Source organism: Clupea harengus, chromosome 12 (genome assembly GCF_900700415.2).
Source record: "Clupea harengus chromosome 12, Ch_v2.0.2, whole genome shotgun sequence".
Classification (NCBI taxonomy): Eukaryota; Metazoa; Chordata; class Actinopteri; order Clupeiformes; family Clupeidae; genus Clupea; species Clupea harengus.
The window spans coordinates 2,333,989-2,354,651 of NC_045163.1; the positions used below are offsets into that span (position 1 = coordinate 2,333,989).

General features: G+C 42.0%; 1 protein-coding gene across 11 annotated transcripts in view; it reads left to right on the plus strand.

The window, feature by feature from the left end:
- The first annotated feature begins 2,567 nt into the window (after positions 1-2,567).
- sema4d (sema domain, immunoglobulin domain (Ig), transmembrane domain (TM) and short cytoplasmic domain, (semaphorin) 4D) overlaps positions 2,568-20,663 on the plus strand; it is a 39,959-nt gene continuing 21,863 nt past the window's right edge. For 3 of the 11 annotated variants that reach the window (XM_031578120.2, XM_031578119.2, XM_031578126.2), the window contains exons 1-2: positions 2,568-2,780; positions 13,643-13,745. In XM_031578120.2, coding sequence (XP_031433980.1) covers positions 13,708-13,745 — 38 coding nt within the window. In that variant the 5' untranslated portion in view covers positions 2,568-2,780; positions 13,643-13,707. Of the gene's footprint in view, positions 2,781-10,017; positions 10,282-13,642; positions 13,746-17,841; positions 18,421-19,626; positions 19,698-20,663 lie in introns of those variants that run through there. The other 8 variants (XM_031578118.1, XM_042709470.1, XM_012840321.2 and 5 more) reach the window with 8 other exon arrangements.

Consider the following 20,663-nt stretch of genomic DNA (forward strand, 5'->3'; position numbering starts at 1 on the left):
GCCGCAAATCAAATCCCTGTAATGTCTCTGCTGCAAATTAGTCACTAACGGGACGGTCTGTTAAGTGTGCACTTTGTAGTTTTTGTTACATAAAAATGACCTACAGTGAAAATAGTAACCAACATTCTGGTGAATTCTATGCATGTTGATTATTCTACATTGTTTCAAGTGCACTAAACAGAATACACAGAGAAACAAGTCTTAAAAGGCATATTGATGAATTCTGTTTGCCTGATTTTATCAGAAGAATGGTATGTTTTTTCAAAAATGTTTGCCACCAAAGCTACAGAGTTCACCAAAATCATATGATATAGGCTACATGAATATTGAAATGCATGTCCATTCCAGTGGCAAGGTCATTCACTCCTGACATAACTTTATTATGTATTTTGAAGAATGTTTGACGTAATCTTTCTCTCTCTCTCTCTGTCAAACAGTCATTGAAGCTTTGCAGATAATGACATTGCACTGGAATGAAATCAGAATGTGTACAGAAATTGTCAATCAATCAACAATTTATTTGTATTTATTCAAGTCATGTGCACCATGGAGCAACATTCTTTTAGTCGGGCTAACCACCTATCTCAACTTCACTTCTTCTGCTCAAAGTTATTGTGCCATGCAAGGTCATACTGCAAATATGTTTCATATGATCAAGCTGTTGCAGTTCAGTGTGAAAGGGCCCAGAGAGGGTGTACCTGTGAAATGTGTCTACAGACGTTGCCTACTGTAGTGTGCACACCAGCAACCAGGAATTTACATTCTGCATGGATACTCAGACAGTGCCACTAAATTTAGCTTGACAAAATAACTTTGCGAGGTGGGGGACAGGAGAAATGGATACAGAGAAAGGGGGAGAGAGCAAGAAAGAGAGAGAGAGAGAGGGGATAACGGAGATCACACTGACAAATGAACTGATCAGACTTGGAATCACCCAGGAAGAGGATACATTCACATGTGTTTAATCATGAGCATGCCAAAAATGGTGACTGTTCTAAAGAGCATTCCAGAGTCACCTGTTTTCTTTTACCAACACATGTCATGACTGATTAAAGCTGCCGCATTTTATGCTCATTTTAAACACAAGACTTTGAGAGCCCTGACCACTGTTAATTCATTAGAAATAGATGTGGAACGGATTCAATTGATGTGTAGACATGAGAGTTGTAAACTAGTGTGAAGAGTTTAGATCAATGGAATGCACAGACAAAATCGGTAAAATCTTAGGCTACAGACTAGGTATACAAAACACACATTTCTACAACGCAGAGGGCAGGGTAATGAACATGCAATCACATTTTAGTGTGTTTGCAATATCTTGTACTCTACAATCCAAAGCATTCAGGACTCTACACAAGCTGTGGCTGCCACTGCTCAAAGCTGTGATTGTTTTTAGCAACCACTTGAAGGAGTCTGTTCTGTTGGCCTCCCCCACCCACCATATATAAGATAAGACAAGGGCTAGTTTGTTCTCTGTAACCATGGGTTTAATACACTCCTAGCCTACATAGTAAAATATTGCATAACCTCTGACCTTGCTAAAGTGAGCCTTTTCAGCATTGTGTGCAGTTTTGTAGAAAAGATAGAATACACAAGAAGTTTCAGTTTTGCTCCTTAATCATTCCAGATTCATTCCAGACACATCCTTTTTCAACTCCTCCCCTCCAGCAGGCGCTACAGAACCTTGTATACCAAAACCTCCAGACACAGGAGCAGTTTCCTCATGCCATCACCCTTATAAAAACAGCTGACCAGTATCATCTGCTATGTCATAGGTGCTCTTGTTTATTCAGATAATTATTCCTCCCTGCTTCACATCTAAAAATACTGTACAAATACTCATCATACATTTAATTCCCTTATGTGATGCACATTATTGCTGTTTGTACTACCACACACACTTCATGTATATTGTTTGTTTTTTATATAGTCTGTGTACTGCGTATATATTGTGTATTGTCTGCAAACAATATGAAGTTCAACATTATCTATTGTCTGTGTGAGAGTCATCAACGGGCGGAACCACAGTCCTTATGTGTGTTAAAATACCTGACCAATAAATCTGATTCTATCGTTAGGAAAGTCTAGTTCCAAAGTGGTTGAATGCAGGCTAGGCAACTGAAAGAAATATATGCTTAATATCTTAAAATTATCAGAGACATTGAAAGCATGCAATAGTTGTATCTGTTTAATTGAAGTTGAATTTCGATCATTTCTTTTCGTTCATTGGATGGTATCACTCCTCAAATCTAAGCCTATTTGTAGACTTATCTCTTTTATGCCTAAATTTAGACTTGAGGTCAATTTGGGCGATAGCTGTACCATAATCGAAATAACGTGGGCTAATAGGCTACGTAAAATACGTAAAACTGAAATATTTATTTTTGCCACATAGTCTACTAAACAAACAACCCAAGTAAAATCACATTTTAAGCTACGTGGGTGATTATTACAATAGTATAATTAAAGAATGAAGGAAATATACTCTCTTCAACCACAATACAGCGAAAATTTGACACAGAAAACTACAATGCTATAGATTAAACATCTGTTGGTTAGTGGTTTGTCAAACCTCCCGATCTCTACCTTGCGTATTAGCGTTCCTCCCACCCCTCCTCCCCATCTCCATCGATATCGTAGGCGAGAAGGGATTTTTGAATCCGAGCAACAGTGCAGCAGCCGCCATGCTGGGAGAGACAAACTTGTCACGCTTTTGCACCAGCTCCTCTGTGCCCTTCCAGTGTTTGTAAGGACGTAAAGGAAAGTGCTTGCATTTCCAGGTAAGATAACTTTCTGATAGTTGTCATTCATTGCCAGATGTGATACCTTGTCGCACTCTGTTCACTAGTCTTGAAACTTTAGCCATACAAGCGCAGCAGCAATAGTCCGACTAGTTCTGGCTTGCAGTCATGGTTCTCTCATGAGAACAGACTTTGAGCCGTCGTGTGCACTTGTTACACCGGGGTCCAGGTCATATATTAGGATAAGTTTAAAGAGCACACCTGCACAGCTAAAGTGAGGCGCACATCATTGTGGATAATCGGGCGGCTTTGGACCGTGGTTTAAAAAAAATCCCTTTTAAACACTTGATTTTAAACGCAGCGTAGGTTTAAAAAGTCTAGCGCTATTGTTTGCCCGGAATCGGCATTTGAATCAACAGAACAGACAACATAAGCAACAGCAGCCTAGGCTGTGGTCGATTACGTTTCAGGTACCAAACGCAACCTATGATATTTGATTAAGACAAAGTCATGGGTAAGGATTTTTTTTCGGTCATTTGATGCAAATGTTTGTCTGGTATGCAAGGGTCATCTAGGGGTAGCTATCTGAGACACGCATAAATCATGGTCGCTCCTTCAGTTAAACAACAAAGGGCTCTACGAAGCGAAGGTAGAAATGGGAAAGGTATCATTTTGATATTTTAATTTAATTAAACTCGAGCTCGTTTCATCGTTGACACTGGCCCCTTAGGGCGATTGTTCTAAGAATTCGTGTCGGGAAAAATGACATTCCAATGGGACCCAAAATTCGGCCACAATCCTGCTCATCGATTTCATGCATCGTTAACAGTGTTAAATCTTTTTAGAATCATTCAACATTCACATAACACAACTGACGAGTTGACAGGCAGGTCTTACAAGTTTGAACAAAGTTAGTAGCCTAACCATTAAAACTCAAGTGTCTTTCAATCGAAGATTAATCTAAACATAGTCAGTTATGTTGCCAGAAGATGAGTATGGTGCTGACTTTACATATAAACCTCGTTGTGAACCAAGTCTGTGGGATTTTAATTTCCACTGCCCGTGGTGCATTGTGGTCTGGTCACCACTGGAAAAACCCTGAGGATATAATAGCTAAATAATTTACTCCTGATCTAGATCAAAAAAGATTTTTGGTCAATGAGGGTCTTACTGGGCATATAGCAGCCAACCAGATCTAGTCGATATAATGACCAGTCTGGTCTTCAGCCCGCTGCGGAGCTTGGCAGATTCATGTCACCCAAACCCTTTGGCGCCATGTCAGTGGGCCACACAATCCCCCTGTGAACAGTCTTCCATGAACAATCACTAGTCACCCAGACACAATCGCATTGATCGGGGCATCCAGAGGGATGCCAGGGGTGAGTGAGAGGTGTAGGACAGTTTAGGGAAGCTCAAAAGGGAACATACCTTCATGCAGAATCCCCACCTATACCCAATTGTAGTATTACCATACATGACAGATGACAGGGCGGTGGATGTAATTGAACAAAGCTATGTGAATTATTCCCATACTGTACTTACCTGAAGTCTAAACTAAAGCCTAGCTCTGTGTCACAATCTCCTGTCTTTGAGCGTGAATACAGCATGGCTTTGAGCGTCTTGTTGCCTGCCAGGCTGTGGGAGGAGATTGTCTCAATGTTACAATCCCCTTAGGTATACATAAGGGATTGTACTTCACAGCAGGAGGGAAATGAAGGATTTTGATGTTCAAGAGCAAGGTGTCACTGTTATATAGTATCCTATCTGCAAGCATACAATGGCAATTGAAAGGAGCACTATGAGCATTTGAAATTGGAAGCAGACTGACTCCAGTAATGTCAGCCACTTAGTTCCCAAAGTAGGACAGTTGAAATATTGATTATAAAGTCTGACAAATCATTACATGACTGAAAATGAAATAGCCAAAAAGTTAGCCTGTGTATTTGGGGCTGCGGGTGAAGGGGTCAAAAGCTGTGCATTTGTTGGATTTGAGTAAGACTAATCTCAGACACTGTTTGGTCAATGTTTGGATGAGTGATGTATTAACGCCAGATGTTTCTTCAGTGGCACACGCCTCAGCAATCATGTTAGGCAGGTTAGTTTCTATCTCCGTAGGGCTGCCAAAGGTACTGGTTGGTTAGCAAATAGTTTATAACCTGCAGTGCAATAGCCAGAGATTTTCAGTGCACCAGATCAATTCTAATTCCTACAAAGGATTCAACATTTAAAGGTGTGGTTTTCAGTTATAATCCAATACACTTTTTGTCAAATATGGTCCTCTAGCCATCTGTTCTGTGTGCACACTTCAATACATTCTGGTAGTCCTAGCTCTGTAATTTGAAAACAAATAAAGTGGCTCAGAATGAGCAATATATAGTGTATATCTATTGCCAATCAACAACATTGGTTTTGGAGCACTAAAGGAAGGAGTGTTTGGCTGTCTCAAATATCAACAATCTTTCACTAGGATCGAGGACTGCACCTTTAAAAGTGAATGTTGTAAATACCTCTATTGGAAGCACAAGATTCACATGAGGCAGGATCACATGGAGGGGCCAAGCTTGTTAAAGATAATATGTTTAAACCAGCAACCCAGACTCCTTACAAGCTTACGTTCTGATAAGAAGTTCAGAGATTTGTGAGAAATAAGTTTGAGTGGTGGATGGATGCACATCTCAACAGAAAAGGCTCTTTGTTCAGAATGGAGTTCTAGGCTGAGTCAGTGAGTCCGCTGCATGACATGAGTTATCAGTCTAGGATGTTTGTGTCTACCAGTGAGGAGGACAGTTTGGGCTTTTGAGATCTTGAGTATGACGTCTTGGTTGTAAAGCTTTACAACATGCACTGAAACTTCTTTTCAGTCTCCTTCAAAAATGCTTTTGTTCAGTTATGATGTTGTGTTCAAATATGGACAAAGTTCAAAGAGTAATCCTCAAACTTGATCTTCAACAGCCCTGACCAAAACCCAGCAAATAATACGTAAACAGCATTGAAACACCAATTAGTGAATGTTCACTGAAGAATATCTTAAATGAAATAAGGACCTTTTTTTATTTACCCTGGGCACATGTCTATCTGGCTATCTTCCATTGTTGTCCTTATGCCATCCTGTTTTAATGGGGCACCGTACCCTGCCTGCTAGGAATCCCTATAGTGAACGTCAAGCCAAGACACTGGTTGAAAGTTTTCTGCCTGAAATATCATTTTAAAAAATATAGTCACTTGCCCTTCTCTAGACCAGCATTTCTTAAACTTTTTATCTAGTGACCTTTTCTCAATTTCTAAGCAAAAACAAATCTTATATCAGTTCACTGAAATAGATGTAAATAAACAGATACATGTTCAGCGCGTATTGTCTCAATAGTTATTACTACTTTTATATAGGCTTATTTTCTTGAACTTAATTATTTTAACTAATTGATGGTCTCCATTCATTGTAAGGAAAACTGGAGCACTTTGTTCCTCTGAAGAAGGTCTATTATCTTTGCCTTCTCTCCACAGCAAGAGATGGCAATCAAGACTCTCTTGTTATGTCTTACCTAGTGCTATCTGATCAAGTGACGCCCATGGTACATTTAAAAAGCATTTAAAGACTCACCTCTTTAGAACTCAGGTCATTGCCTACCATTTCTATTAGTGCTGTCATTCAATCAAAATAATGAATTGTGCAATTTAGACTGAAGCCTGTAATAGTGGATATTTAAATGCAACACCTCCAGTTAGCTTGAGGCTAGTCCGCTTCAAGTGTTTTTCAAGTTGGTTGCAATGTGACTTATGGGCTGTTCGATTATAAACAAAAATGACAGAAATGTGTAACTGCCTTGTGCTGCAAGTCTAAATATAATCAACTTGCTAACTTGGTTTAACAGTTTCGGAGTTAGCTTATTGCTTTGTGACTTCATTGTAGGCCTACATTTTGTTTATGATAAGATGGACATCTTCTGTGGCACTCATAGACCACTGAATCGAACAAAATGCAGATTATCCGCATACCATTACAGACATACGTATATAACCCCCACCTTTCATTTTCAATGGGAAAACTAGGGATGCATTTCAGTGTGATTTCAGTGTGAAGTGTGATTTCACGGCAGTAGTAGGGGATTGCTAACCCTTGCCCAGCAAATGACATACAGACCTAACACTCGATCATACAGCAAAGAGTAGGCTTTATGATTAATGAAACTGTATTCAAAATGCATTGACAGTCTTCATTGATTATGTGAAATAAGCTACTTAACTTAACCAGATCAATGCAAACATTTTATCAGTCCAAGGTCTAAAGTGTTAAAAATCCCCAATTTTACCTATCCTTCATGCTTTATGTTTAAAGAATGTCAATGATGCTTAGATTAGCCTACTTGCTTTGGAATCCTTAAAGTCAATATCGAGGAGTCTGCTACATTTACATTTAGTCATTTAGCAGATGCTTTTTTCCAAAGCGACGTACAAGGGAGAGAACAATCGATCAATAGAGACCTAGTGTAACAATAAATAATATTTTACATAAGAAATAGAAAAAAATGCAGGAATGTAACTACTGTAAGTGCAAGTTAAGTACTAGTAGAAGTGCAAATTAGGAAGGGAGGTGCTCTCTGAAGAGTTGGGTCTTCAAGAGCTTCTTAAAGGTTGGAAAGCGCCTATGGAGGTCTGATTACTTATTAAACCAATAGTGACAGACATGTTTTACTTCATAAACCTGTGTTGTAGTATGTAGGATGCTAGCTAGTGCAGATATGTGGACAACGTTGCACTGCTCAAGCTTACTAGCTATCCCAGAGAGCAAAAGGCCACTGGATAGCGGCCATGCTGACGCCAATGAGTGATTAGAAACACAGATTCAAAAATAACGAGGGCGTACCAAAACGCCCAAGCGCACTACACACTACACTGCATTAGGTCGGACCCGTCAGCGCTGCCATGGAATCGATTTTGTGAAAACCATGGCAGTTGAAACGGTGTTGTGAAGACCATGGCAGTTGAAACGGTGCCAAAAATGATCATGAATATGAAAAAAAAAGAAAAGATAATAAAACTTAAGAATAATAACAATAAAACTGAAGAAGATCAATATGTGATCAATACACACACACACACACACACACATATATGTGATCGGTTGAGCAGGTAAATGTTTATCATCCTCTGTTGTATTTCTCCAGAATGTGGATTTCATGAAATGGACATGCATTGCATGTTTTCTTTAAAAGAACAGGAACATTTCGAGTTTGTGTAGCCAGAGCATCTGGTCCATTTCTTTCTCTCGGAGGAACCGTATGGAAACTCTCAATTTAAAATAAAAAAAAACTTGTTTAATACATTCAGACAGAAAATGGTCTTGTGACCCTTCACATTTGTTTGGCCACCCCCTGAGCTCTAGACAGTAAGATGACTGAATGTCAAAGGGTTGGATAATGGCTGGAAGTTTTGACCTGCTTTTTGCCCCCTGCTGTTAAAAAGCATCGTAAATGGTACCACACACACACACACACACACACACAATCAAACTGATGTGTGTGTGTGTGTGTTATACATTTACATTTCAATGGTGTTCTTCCTTTGGCCGTTAAGTTTAAGCTATTAGCAGATTGTCTTCATAGGACTTACCATGGAGCTGCTTCTGGAAGTGGTTCTGCTTTGTCCAAAACACTTATGTAGACTTATGCAAAATTCTTTGCCATTTCCATACATTTCCCCAATTTCACAAAGTATTGAAACTGTAGTTTACCACTTGCATGTTAATTGACAAATGTAAAACTTCAGCCAGCATGGTCTTTACAATATAAGGCTATGTTTTACTGTCTCAAAATGAATGAATGACTAAAATCATAACAGTAGCCTTGCCTTCTTGGATCTTACTTAGTACTTCAGGTCTGTTGATCCATACACATGATTTGTATTTGCTGAGTGGTTGTACACTTTGCGTGACTTATAACCATAACATCATTTTGCTACCAAACTTCCTCAGTGACCCTGAAGTAATTGCAGTGCTTTAGAACTCTTTGGAGCTTTGAGGGATGGTGTATGGTCTGGGTTCACTGGTCCAGAATGATTGCCTTGCAGGGGAAATGGCGCTTACTCATTTAAACTGGATCCAAGTGGTTACAAACAACATTCAAAAATCATATACTTGCCTCAAAGTCAGAACACAAAGTTTATTACAATTGAAAATAAAAAAAAATGTGGAAACTTTAATTAATTATCTCATATCGATGTGCTTCATCAGCATGATTGATGTGGATATGAGTGTAATCTGTCTTTGTCTCTTTGGATTGGAGCCCCTTCCAGCCCCATTGTACTTTATGTGCCTTCCTCTTGCATGACAGTCCCTGAACAGAGAGAGCACATAGAGTACATTCTGTCATGGCAGTGCCTCACAGCTGAAGCGTGCTTCCACTCTGGCCTCTCGCGGCCTCCATTGCCTTCTCACCTGCGCGGGAATGCTGACGTCTGCCAAGATCGCCCATTGGCTTGACATCTGTTAGCTTTCTGATCCAGAGCAGTTGGAGATTTGCATGGCATTTGCAAGAAGCGTTTGAACCCGAAAACCTTTGTGGCTACCCTACCTCCCTTCCTTTCTGACACACCGCTGAGCCCCCAAGGCTGGAGGTGCTTGTGGCCCGTATTATCCATCCGGCTTCAGGAGGGGCACAAGCTCCTGTTAGCTTCTGATTTATGGCAGACCAAAGGCAGCAAATGAAGCCCTGCTGTCAAAAAGGGCCAAGGAGCCACCTCACAGCCTATGACCTGAGAAACAATAGACACAACCACGCACAAACACGTTCATACCCCAACCCCCATCTTACCCTGCTCCTCCTCCGTAAGGGAGCGAGTGCATTGATGTCTCTGAGAGGAGAGGCTGCAGAGAGCTGGGCTGTCTGCACTGTGTGCTGCTGAGCGGCAGAACGAACGCTGATCCTTCTCCTTTGTGTGGAGCGGGCGATGAGACGAGAGCTCGCAGGCCCCAGTCCCTGTCCTTCGCTGGGTGAGTGGAGGGGGGGAGACGAGCGGTGTGGAGACGGACAGGAGCCACCTCTGCCTCAGTCTCATCTTCTGGTGTTTTTTTTTTTAAACTGACGGACTTAAATAATTCATTGTTATTTGGTACAGTAGAGAGGGGACGGGAGTGTGAGAGAAGAAGACCTGCAGAGGGGGAGATGAAAGGGGGAGGGGTTCCAGAAGGGGAGAGGACTGGTGTGATGCCCGTAGTGCTGCTGTGGTGATTTCTGGTGGCTTTGAATATTTTTGCCCTGATTTGCATGAGCGTTTTCTCCAGGCATCGATCTGTGGGGATATTTGAAAGGAGACTGCCGCTCCCTCTCCTTCTCAGCTGTGGGAGAGCAGAATGGAAAGGTTAGTTAGTCTGCACTGTCTCAACAGTTCTTGGTCTATGTAAGGCAGCAGGGCTTTTGAACAGCAATTGTGGCTGTATTGATCATTCCTCTTGACTCTAGGATCAAAGGATCAAAACATGCTCCCACCATAAGGCTCGTTCTGCACCGCTGACTGCAAGGTTGAAGCTGAATTCTGCTGAGTGGTGGTAAGGTTTTAGTTTGATAACTTATTAATGGCAGCCTGCATCTCTGGGTCTCTTTTTACAAATGCAAATGTTTGGAATTGACCAATTGTTCCTAAACCATTCAGTTTCCACTTGATATAGCTTAGTTTGGACAGGCATGTCTTTGGTATTCTATTATTTAGCATACTAAGCTTGCATTTGTAGGACTTGGTCTGTTTTTCCTGGCATGTAACATAATGTAATATTGAATCAAATGTTGGTTGCAGCCTTCTGAGGATAGTTACTGGAATTCCTATCAGTGAAGTCCTCCCTCCTCAGATATTGTGTATGTTGTTATTTGTTGAGCAATTTCTGTCTTTTTGAACCTGTGTGTGTGTGTGTGTGTGTGTGTGTGTGTGTGTGTGTGTGTGTGTGTGTGTGTGTGTGTGGGGTCTGGTCAGAGAGGTACTCTTTCGTTTGCTTGTGAACTTGGCATGCATAGAGTTAGGTTTGGGCTTCAGTGCATTTTGGTGTTGGCTGCAGGAGATCAAAGCCATTAACGTCTCTCCTCAAGTACTGACTGCCAACTTCAAAGGCACGTAGCTTGTGCCTGTGTGTGTGTTCTGCCCTTTGTGTTTACAGTCATGAGTGATGACCAAGGAGGCTGCTCTCAAAGATGCATTATTATCCTTAGAGAGGTGGACCTGACCCAAGTCGCTTTCGGACCAAACAGTTCTAGGGACTCATTGACAGGAACTACCAACTCCCCCGAGACCTGCATACCTTTTTTTTCTATGTGCACTTGCACCACCAGTTGGAATACTGAAGTGACGTAAGCAGGCCGGTGATTGGTATGCTGATGTCACTTGCGTCTGGACAAATCACAGAACACTACGTCCCTCATGATTCCCCTTGTGCTGGGAGAGTACCTACCCTGAAATAGGAGCTAAAAAGTCCCTCAAAGTGGTGTTCTAAGAACTATGATTGTCGCCAGTTCTACGAACTATGAAAAAGGTTTCTCCCGTCTGAAAGCTCCTGTAGTTAGTTCAGCCTGCACCAGGTAGGATGACACAAGCGTGCGTGCATAGGTCCTAGGATCTGATAACACTTAGTAGAGCATTAGGTTTTAGCCTACTTTTCACCAGTTCCCACTCAGTTCTTGGGTATAATGAAGTGACAGTAATGGGGGTGTAATATATCAGTGGAGGATCTTGTGGGCCTGTGTTTATTTTAATAGATTGGGGTATTTTGTGTATACTCAGCATTTTCTCTGCAGTTTGTGAGGTTTTATAGCAATCAGTCATCTGTTTTGAAGTGTCTGTGATGGCTGGAATCTTCTGTTAGACTTATTTCTCCTGATGTACTTTTGTAGACCTAATTGGCATCAAGGTCAAATTCCAGTATAGTGCACGGTTTCTGCACTTATCAGTTTTTGACTTGGACTTACAGCAGACGAGAACCATTCCTTTTTGGAGGATTGGCAGCTTTTCCACTCATGATTTTAGCAGCTCCTTGGCAATTGGTTCCGTGACCATATTGTGGAAACCCATGGAATTTCTGCATATTCCAGACATTCCATTCTGCTGTACTGCTGGAACACAGATGTGTATTGAAAACCAGCTTGTTGTGATGTGTATGGGTCCTGCTCATTTTGGGGTCATCTCAAATGCCACGGGATTCCAAACAGCAATGGAAAGTACTCCTATATTTGGAAAGTGGATTGGGATGTGACAAGAGCCTTAGACTAAACCCAGATGCTAATATCCAAATGCATATGATGGTAGATCTCTCTCCTACCATACGGCTCTCTTCTGCCTGTGACTGTATGGAGGCAGATGCCCGAGAGGACTAATGAGCTGGAGTCAGACAGGAATCCCCAGACGGCATGCCAGCCTAGAGGAATCACCCGAGACTAAGGGTCAGGGGGAGGGAGGCAAAAAGGGAGAGGGGGCAAATAGGGTGTCTGTGTGTGAGACTGAGACTGAGACGATTGGGGGCGGGGGTAGCAAAAGGAGCCGCACATTTCCATGGGCTCTTCCACCATCAGTTGTCTATTTTAGGGGGAGGGTCTGTAACACCTGGGGGTACAGTCAGCTCTGTTTCACCCTCTGGGTACATGTGAGGGTCTGTAACACCTGGGGGTACAGTCAGCTCTGTTTCACCCTCTGGGTACATGTGAGGGTCTGCTATGTCTGCAGTGTAGGAGCTACAACCATCTGGGCCCAAAAGCCCCTGGGTTTAGAAGTACACTATCAGGAACAAGAGACCTCTGGGTTTAGAAGTACACTATCAGGAACAGGAGACCTCTGGGTTTACAAGTACACTATCAGGAACAGTAGACCTCTTGGTTTAGAAGTACACTATCAGGAACAGTAGACCTCTTGGTTTTTTGGGGTTGAATGCTGAATAATGTGGAGACCTATATTGTTTAACATTGCAGGCCCCATGTCATTAGGACAGGAAATTGTTTTCAAGAAGAGTGCAAGTGAACTTGATTGCATGAGATTCTCTGTCTGTCCCTGTCCCTGTGACTGTGTTGTGTGTTGTGGGGAGCTTGTCTTCGATGTTGACATGTAGTACACCCTATTAGGCTAATGATATGTTACTGTTGTAATCTGTTATGAACAGATAAGCTTCTAGTTTAAGCCTGATTTTGCTGATGCATTAGAGTGAGAGACGTACGGCAGGGGGGAGTCCATAATGCAAGCACTGCATTTCAAATGATGATGTGAACAGAACTGTGATCAGGAATGGGATGTTCAAAACCATAATATATTATGCGATGTACATTTTGTGACATTGGATAACCTGGAACACGATGACATTTTGTACAGTTGATATTTATAATATTCAAATATTTAGCATATATATATATACTATAAAATTGTCTATAAAATTATTTCTCAATATGTAATAAAAGTATATTTTTGATTCCACCATTTAGATGTTTAAGGTATGAAATCTCTTGAATAGCTGGTAGTTGGATTTCTCAGCTTTCATAATTTATTCTAGTTGGCCCTTTGGTTGCCATGGCAATGGTATCCCCCACAAAGTTGGCAAAGCGTGCTCCTTGCCTGGCTAATTGTGAGCAACTCAGGCATGGCTGCAAGTTATTCGCATTTAGTGAAATGTCTTTTGTGTGCAAACAGACCATTTCTGTCCTTCCTATGAATCTGCCATCTCCAGTGAACAAGAAAATGCCTCAAGCTAGGTTCAGAGAATGTAACGGAAATGTGTTCATATTTGGAATCCGGCTTAAAAACAAAAAAAAAAACATGTTTTCATAGTTTTACCAAATGGGATGAGGGAGTCTGGGGGGACATTTCAGGTAGTGCTCTGGTAGTGAAATAATTTCCCTGGCTAGAAGAATGTAATATGTCTGTGTTTCTCTCTGAATTCTCAGATTGGCGTATCTCCCTGGGAGTGAAACTCAGCTGTCATAGACTGTGTACCGGAGATTGCTTTTTCATGAATCAGTATTCGCCAGTCGACGCCATGACTTACAAGTAAGTGGTTGTTGCTGACATCCACAGTGCACAAACAGAACCATAAACACTCATTGTGTTCCCTGTGTGTTTTTTAAAATAAGATGAGGCCATCACGGTTGCGTGCCACAGTTACGTCAGTCCTGAATGTGGCCTAACGCTGAGGATGCCTAACCGCGTTCCCGTATGAAGGGTCCTTCTGTTTTTGCACTGCGAGACGTATTGCATTTGCATAGGCCTTCATTTGCATATGGTCGTTGTGTTATGTTTGCTGATGCTGCCTTGTCTTTTGTTTTCTGCCTTGGGGGCCTTCATTTGGTTGTTTTGAACCGCTGCCACCAGCCTTTCCCGCTGTCATGAAGAAGAGAATTGGTCTTCTGAACAAAAGTTTCAGCCCACATGTGCATCTCCAGCTGATGAGCAGCTTTAATAGGGGCCAACCTAGAGGCTCACTGTGGAGTTTGCTCTTAACTTAAATGGTCCCATCTGTGGTCACTTCTTGTTGTGGAGATCTTGGATCTGTACAGATAGCCATACAAGTCTGTTATAAAGTAAGACAATGAATATAAGTTGGAGATTTTTGAGGGGCTGTATCTGACACAAATCCCAGGAAATGGTGTCAAATCTAGCACAAGCTTGTACACAAAGGACATATCTGTCCCCATAAGCAAGTCCATGCCAAGTCACCCAGGGGTTCCCACTTCAAATGTTTTATTTGACTATTTTTTTTCCTGTTGAAAGGAATATGTAAGGGAGACATCTTAAATATTAAAGCCCCTGTTACAGAATAGGGGGGTCAAAACTAAATTATGGCACAAGATTAGGGGTTTCATAAAGCTACTTAAAAATGCTGCATCTTCATGAAACCCCTAATCTTGTGCCATCTTTGGCCTTGTTTACACTACACACATATGTATACACACACACACACAAGCAAGCAAGCAAACAACCTGCGTACAACACATGACTATCCACCTGCTCAGCAACCCACCCTTGTGTTGCCCTGTTGTGAAAGGCAGTCTGGGAATGTATACACTATCGTGCTAAAGCAATAACACGTTATGTAAGTGTGATAGTCTTGCTGAAATTGAAGATTTTTCCCCCCCAAAATGAAGAGCTCTGCTCTTGTTTGAGTTTTAAGGAAGTCATGATCTTATTGACAAGCTGTCTAGTGCATCAAAGGTATCCTAGCAACCTTTCCAAGGGGATAGCTGAAGGCCCCTGATTTAGTAGTCCATTGTTCTGCCTGTGCTAGTCAGTGTTGTAGTGCAATTGTTCATTTGGGAGAATGATAAATGTTCTGCCAAAAGGAAGTGAGGAAAGTCTGAGAGATGGACACTGTCATTGGGCGTGAACAAAGCCCTTCACAACATGTGACTACTTAAGATTCATACTGCCCTGCCCCCAGCTCGCCCGCCCGCCCGCCTCAGGCCTGTCTGGCCAGCTCGTGAGCAAACGTTTACACACGGAGGTTTTCAGCAGGAATTCAAATAATGAATGTATTTTTTCTTTGTTGTTCCTCTCCCAGGACCAATATTGGTGATACTGAGAGTCCTTCAGCTCTAAAAGCGTCTGAAAATGTGAGCTTGAGTTTGTCACTCACTGGTTGGATGTGGACAGATGAGCAACCATGAAAGAAAGGCTTAAGGCAGCGTTGTGCACGCTAATATTTTCATTTCATTACATGTGGATCTCCTCCTCTTATGTTGAATTGGGACAGACACATAGCTACATTGGTCATTTCAAATAGTTCTTAGTATAATGCTCTTAAATCTGTATTCATGGCACTGTGTTTAAGGCTTAAGTAATAAAGATTCCAGATTTGAATGCTTCCCTAAATGCATATTACTTAACTTTTTCAGAGAGTTGTTGCTCAGGATTTTAGTCAGTCGAGGAAAGTGTCTGAAAAATATCTTTTCAGATATCATTCGGGGCATCCAGATATCGTTCAGCCAGCAGCCTGGTGTGAGAAAAGTCCTTTGGGCTGGGGATGTTTCTAAAGCCAGATTTGGACTTAAATTCTTGTACATAGGGATTCTTTCAGTCCCGGGACAAGCCCCTATAATCCCGCTCACTGTGCTCTCTCTGCAAAGCAGCCTCTGAGTCTCATATAAGGCACTTTTTGGGCAATGAATTTCATCCCGCTTTAGCTCTATGGCAATGCTGTGGAATTGGGGAAAGTAGGACGAAAGGCTTGCACAATCACCCTGAAAGCACACAACTCTGGTTTATTGACCTCAGCTAACTAAAGAAGGCACAGATACACCCAACTTGCACTCCCATTTGTATTGATTGGAATAGCTGGAGCTGTCACACAGAGTATAGATTTGAATATGACCGCAGTAGTCCCTTTGAAAGTCATTTATTCTTTATTTGAAGCAGTACAGCATACAGTATCGCTAGGTGATCACTGGAAAAATAAGTCCTCAGTTATCACCCAGGTTCTCCCCTTCTGCTTCTCTCTCTCTCTCTCTCTCTCTCTCCCCCTCCCCTTTCCTCTGCTGTCCCCTGTCTATATTTTGCCCTGTCCCCTCTTTAAACCAGTCCAGAGCTGACAGAAGTGGCTTTTGGATGGTGGCAAGTGTGACGGCACAGATGAGAGTGCAGAATGCTGAGTGTGTTCAGCCCAGCCCAGCCCAGAGAGATCACATGTTTTATAGATGATTGGCATTTCCCAGCCCTGCTTCTGCTTATTCCTGACTCAGAGTGAACACGTGAACTGGGTTCAAAGTTCAAGTGCCAAATCTGCTTAGACAAGATGATTTCAGTGTGTCTGCCCGGAGCGAGGCACTCCAATCACATTATGTTTCGAAAAGCCCTCAAATCACTCACAGGACCAGATGTTTAGATGAGTTGTTTTAGAAGAGAACAGATCATGGAAGTGTCTTGCTTTCCATGATGTTAATGTTCTGTGTTATGTTTAATCAACATGTCAGCCAGAGGAATATATTATTTAAAATGGGATATCTCTTGAGATACATTTGAAAAAGAATTTGCTGGATCCCTTAATCTGATACTCACGTTCATGGCCCAGAGGTCATTAACATTGTAAATAGAGGGGCAATCCATTATCAGCGGGACACCCGTGACATGCAGACTTCCGCTGCCCTCTTGGGTCCCTGTCAGAGGGGTGTTCCTCAATGGGGGCCTGTCACACAGGCCTGAATTGAGACATGTCAGACTCCGGTGTCACGTTTTGTGGGAGTCAAGTGAGGCTGAGATCCGACAGCTTCCGTCCCTGTGTTAAGGAGCGGACGACCCCGACACGGAGCTCATCAGTTAAAGCGTCCTGTCATCTTCTCCCAAACCCCTGATACCCCCCGCCTGAGTGCTGATGTGCGTGTGAACGTGGGGGGATCCAGACACCTGCCACGGGGTGCGGCAGAGGGAGGCGTGGTGGGTTGGGGGTGTTGAGTTCGGCTCCACAGATCTAGGTTGACCATTGAGCATGGCTTCAATTGACGCCTGCCATGATAATGTTTTGTCTGCGGTTAAGCTGTCAGTATTGTGTATTGAGGGCTTCATCCTATTTATTATTCTTATTTGAGTCTTATTTGAGGGACCCAGATAGAATGGTTGTCTCAAAATGCTTCACACAGCTACCTCCTGCAGTTCTGGGTATTAAATATTCAGTGACCTGGTTTATAATGTGCTACAGAAAAAGGAAATATGCAGAGATGCCTGATATATGAGAATCATTGAGAAAGCCATTTGGCAGGATGTGTAATTATTAGAATTTTGTGCTAGAAAAGCTAAAAACATGTTCATTTGGCTTTTGCTACCTATAACCAGAGGTAGTAAGGAAGAGAGTATTTGTGTGTGTGCAGGAATTTCTGCTTAATTTAATATAATTATGTTGTTGAGGGGTACTGTACCAACAACAGGCAGTCACTTGTGATGCTTGGATGCCCTTCTGACCTAGATTTATGTGTATGGCATATTGTCTCTCTATCGCAGAATAATGATCTCTGTTGCAATGCTAGGGGCAAAAGGACAGCGGAATTAATCGAGTTGTAAACACAGCTTGTCAGTTCTTCTCTTTTCACACGAACACTAATGAACAGAAGCATTGTTAGTCAGTTTAATGTAGAAATTGAGTAGTAATATTCACCAATGGTTTGTTAAGCTCTGTCCCTCCAGTATGACTAGTTGTTGAGTTGAGTGGAGTCCCCTGCTCCCTCGACTTGTTTAATGTATTCATTCTTTTGAAGTCTTTTAATTTTGCGTGGGGAAGCCTGAATAAGCAGGGAAAGTGATTTGAATGGAGAGCTGGCCATCTGGCACAGAAGCTTAGAGCGCTGAGAGTTCACTCTACGTGCTTATGTAGCCGGGCATGTAGACACAAGATGCTTGGCTGGCTGATCATAAAAGAGAATATTACAGATGCTGTTGTAGAAATGTCTTGTGGCAGCGGTGAGCCATGTTTACCACGGTGCGAATCCGGATGGAAAATAGAAATAAGTAGACAGAATCAAAACTAAGGATGTCTGCTTCCCAGTTCTGCAATATGGAGTTTAGTCAGATCAGAAGAGTATTGAATCATCTGGAATATTCCACAGGTTCTGCGCTTTAGGGACCCGATGGCCTATTTGGTAGACAAGATCTGAATTAAGTTTGAATAGAGGGAGTCTCTCTGGCTGAACTATCAAAGGGCTCAGTGGTGGAAAGGGGAGCTCCATGGATCAATATCTATCAGGTACACCAGACAAACGCTTGTTTACAGCTGATAATTAGCATAGTGAAAGTATAGTATATTCATGCTAAATAATATACAGTATATATTCATGTTCTATACGTTTGTGTTCACCCTTTTTATTTTGTTATCTGTCAGTTGTTGAAATGCCAACAAAGCCTTGCCTTGGTATGCAGTGTGATGTGATGGTGGAATATGCTCTGTTGTGGTAGGAGTTGGCTAACCCGTGCTACTTGAAGCAGTGGGTATTTTATAGGTGTGCCAATGAGGGCTTGTTGCATTGTTTGTGATTTGAGCTGATTCTGTATTTAGCATTCAAAATGTTGACTGCTTATTATGACTGCCGCTGCGCTACACAGGGTTTACAAAATCTAAAAGGTCCTCTGTCACCTGTTGAAGCGGTCAAATCATTCAACCGCTTGATACTTCGGGCAGTTCACGCATTCTGGTTGGACCCTGACGATCACTGCTTGTAGCTATGGTGATTAGAGGGTTAATGAAACTTAGTGTATACCCTTGTCCTGTTATGAATGGCGATACTTGTAGGCCTATATGGAGCATTTTCTCCACATTAAGTATTGTTTTCAAACATATTCTAGCCTTCAACTAATAAAAATAATCATAATAATAATAATACATTTTAAATGCCTATATTTTTATAGTTATTTTCCAAACTTTGTAAATAACTGTTTAAGTGCAGTTATACAATGAAGCTCTTATTGCTGCTTGTATACATGTACTTTTCACAGAATGCTCAAGTTTACCACAAGAATATATCATCCGTCACACTCATACTCATACTCACTAGACCGGTCACAAAACCACAGGACGTAACTCACAGGCACATCAGTGTACAGCCGCCACATCCACAAACCAGACTTCCTTACATTTTCACTCAACATAAGATATACGACCTTTTTTTTTTTGTCTATTGCTACCAGAAATGTAATCATTCAATATTACACACTTTTCTTGGAACAGAAAATATCTTGTTATTTGACTTAATTCTTGCTCAGTCTCTCACTTTATGCGGTATGTCTAGTTCAAAGGGGGATCCCTATATCTCCAGCTCTATGCACTGATGTATTCAGACAGCTATGTTCTGCACATGGATGCATGTGTACATGCAAAGATGCATTCATACACACACCCCTGAGTGAGTGAGAGTGATGTCATTTGTCATTTGTCATTTTTCTCTCCCTCCCATAGCTTGAGGATTTTGTAATTCAGCGGGAAGAAAGCGACTTCTCCAGTAGTCGAGCGCCGGTGAGGAGCCACAGGTCAGAAACAAACTCCCACCCCCTTTGGAACGCTTGCAGGCCTGCATGCTGCAGCACGAATACTGCATGCTTGTGTTTTGCTAACAACCCCCTGCCCCCCCCCACCCCCACCCCACCCAATGTCACCCCACCAACACCCTTCCCCCAAACCACCTCTGCATGAAAAAAGCCTTGATGGTGACTGTTCTGAGGCACAATCACCCATTGCCTGGGAATTGATTTGGGCTTTAAAATGCAAACCCCTCTTTTATAAATGCTCTTTCTCTCCGCTGTTAATTGTCTTCCTGTGACCTGATGTTCCCTGAGTTGATTAAGATGCAGTTTTCGGCTGCTTATGCCCTTGCTGATTGTGCTGCTCCGGGGCAACTCCCCCATCCCCCCTTGCACCCCTGCCTCTCTTTCAGCGAGACAGAAGGGGGCTTCCTCTTTTCTTTTCAGCAGTGCCCCAACTTATGCTTCTGCCTGATCACGGCTTCCCTCCCTTTCGTGAACTTTTCCTTAAAAGTCTTCACAACATTTTACTGCAATCAACTGACTTGTTGAGATCAGTCTTTCTTTTAATTTATTTACAAATAAGTAATTTGCTCTGTGTTGCATAAGATGATTACGTTGATGTTTTATTTGAAGCATTCATATGTCATTCTTTATGTTCCCTTCTAACGTATATATTTCATAGTTTGATGCAGCCTTTATTTTGAAAGTTTTACCATTGTTAGCTGACCACATGCCTAGGGGAGATAAAGCTACTGTCTGCCATGGAAAAACTCCTGAGTGGTTTAAGAACCCATATTGCTTCTTTACTACCCATTCTGTGTTTAGTAGGGCACAACATTTAGCTTGCCTTGAAATCTGATAAGGTAGTGTATGTTGCAGATTAGGAACCTGTTCTACATGAACTTCAATTTTTTTGGATGTTTAGTAAACAGTATTTTCTTCTGCGATGCTACTCCGTGGGGATGGGTTATC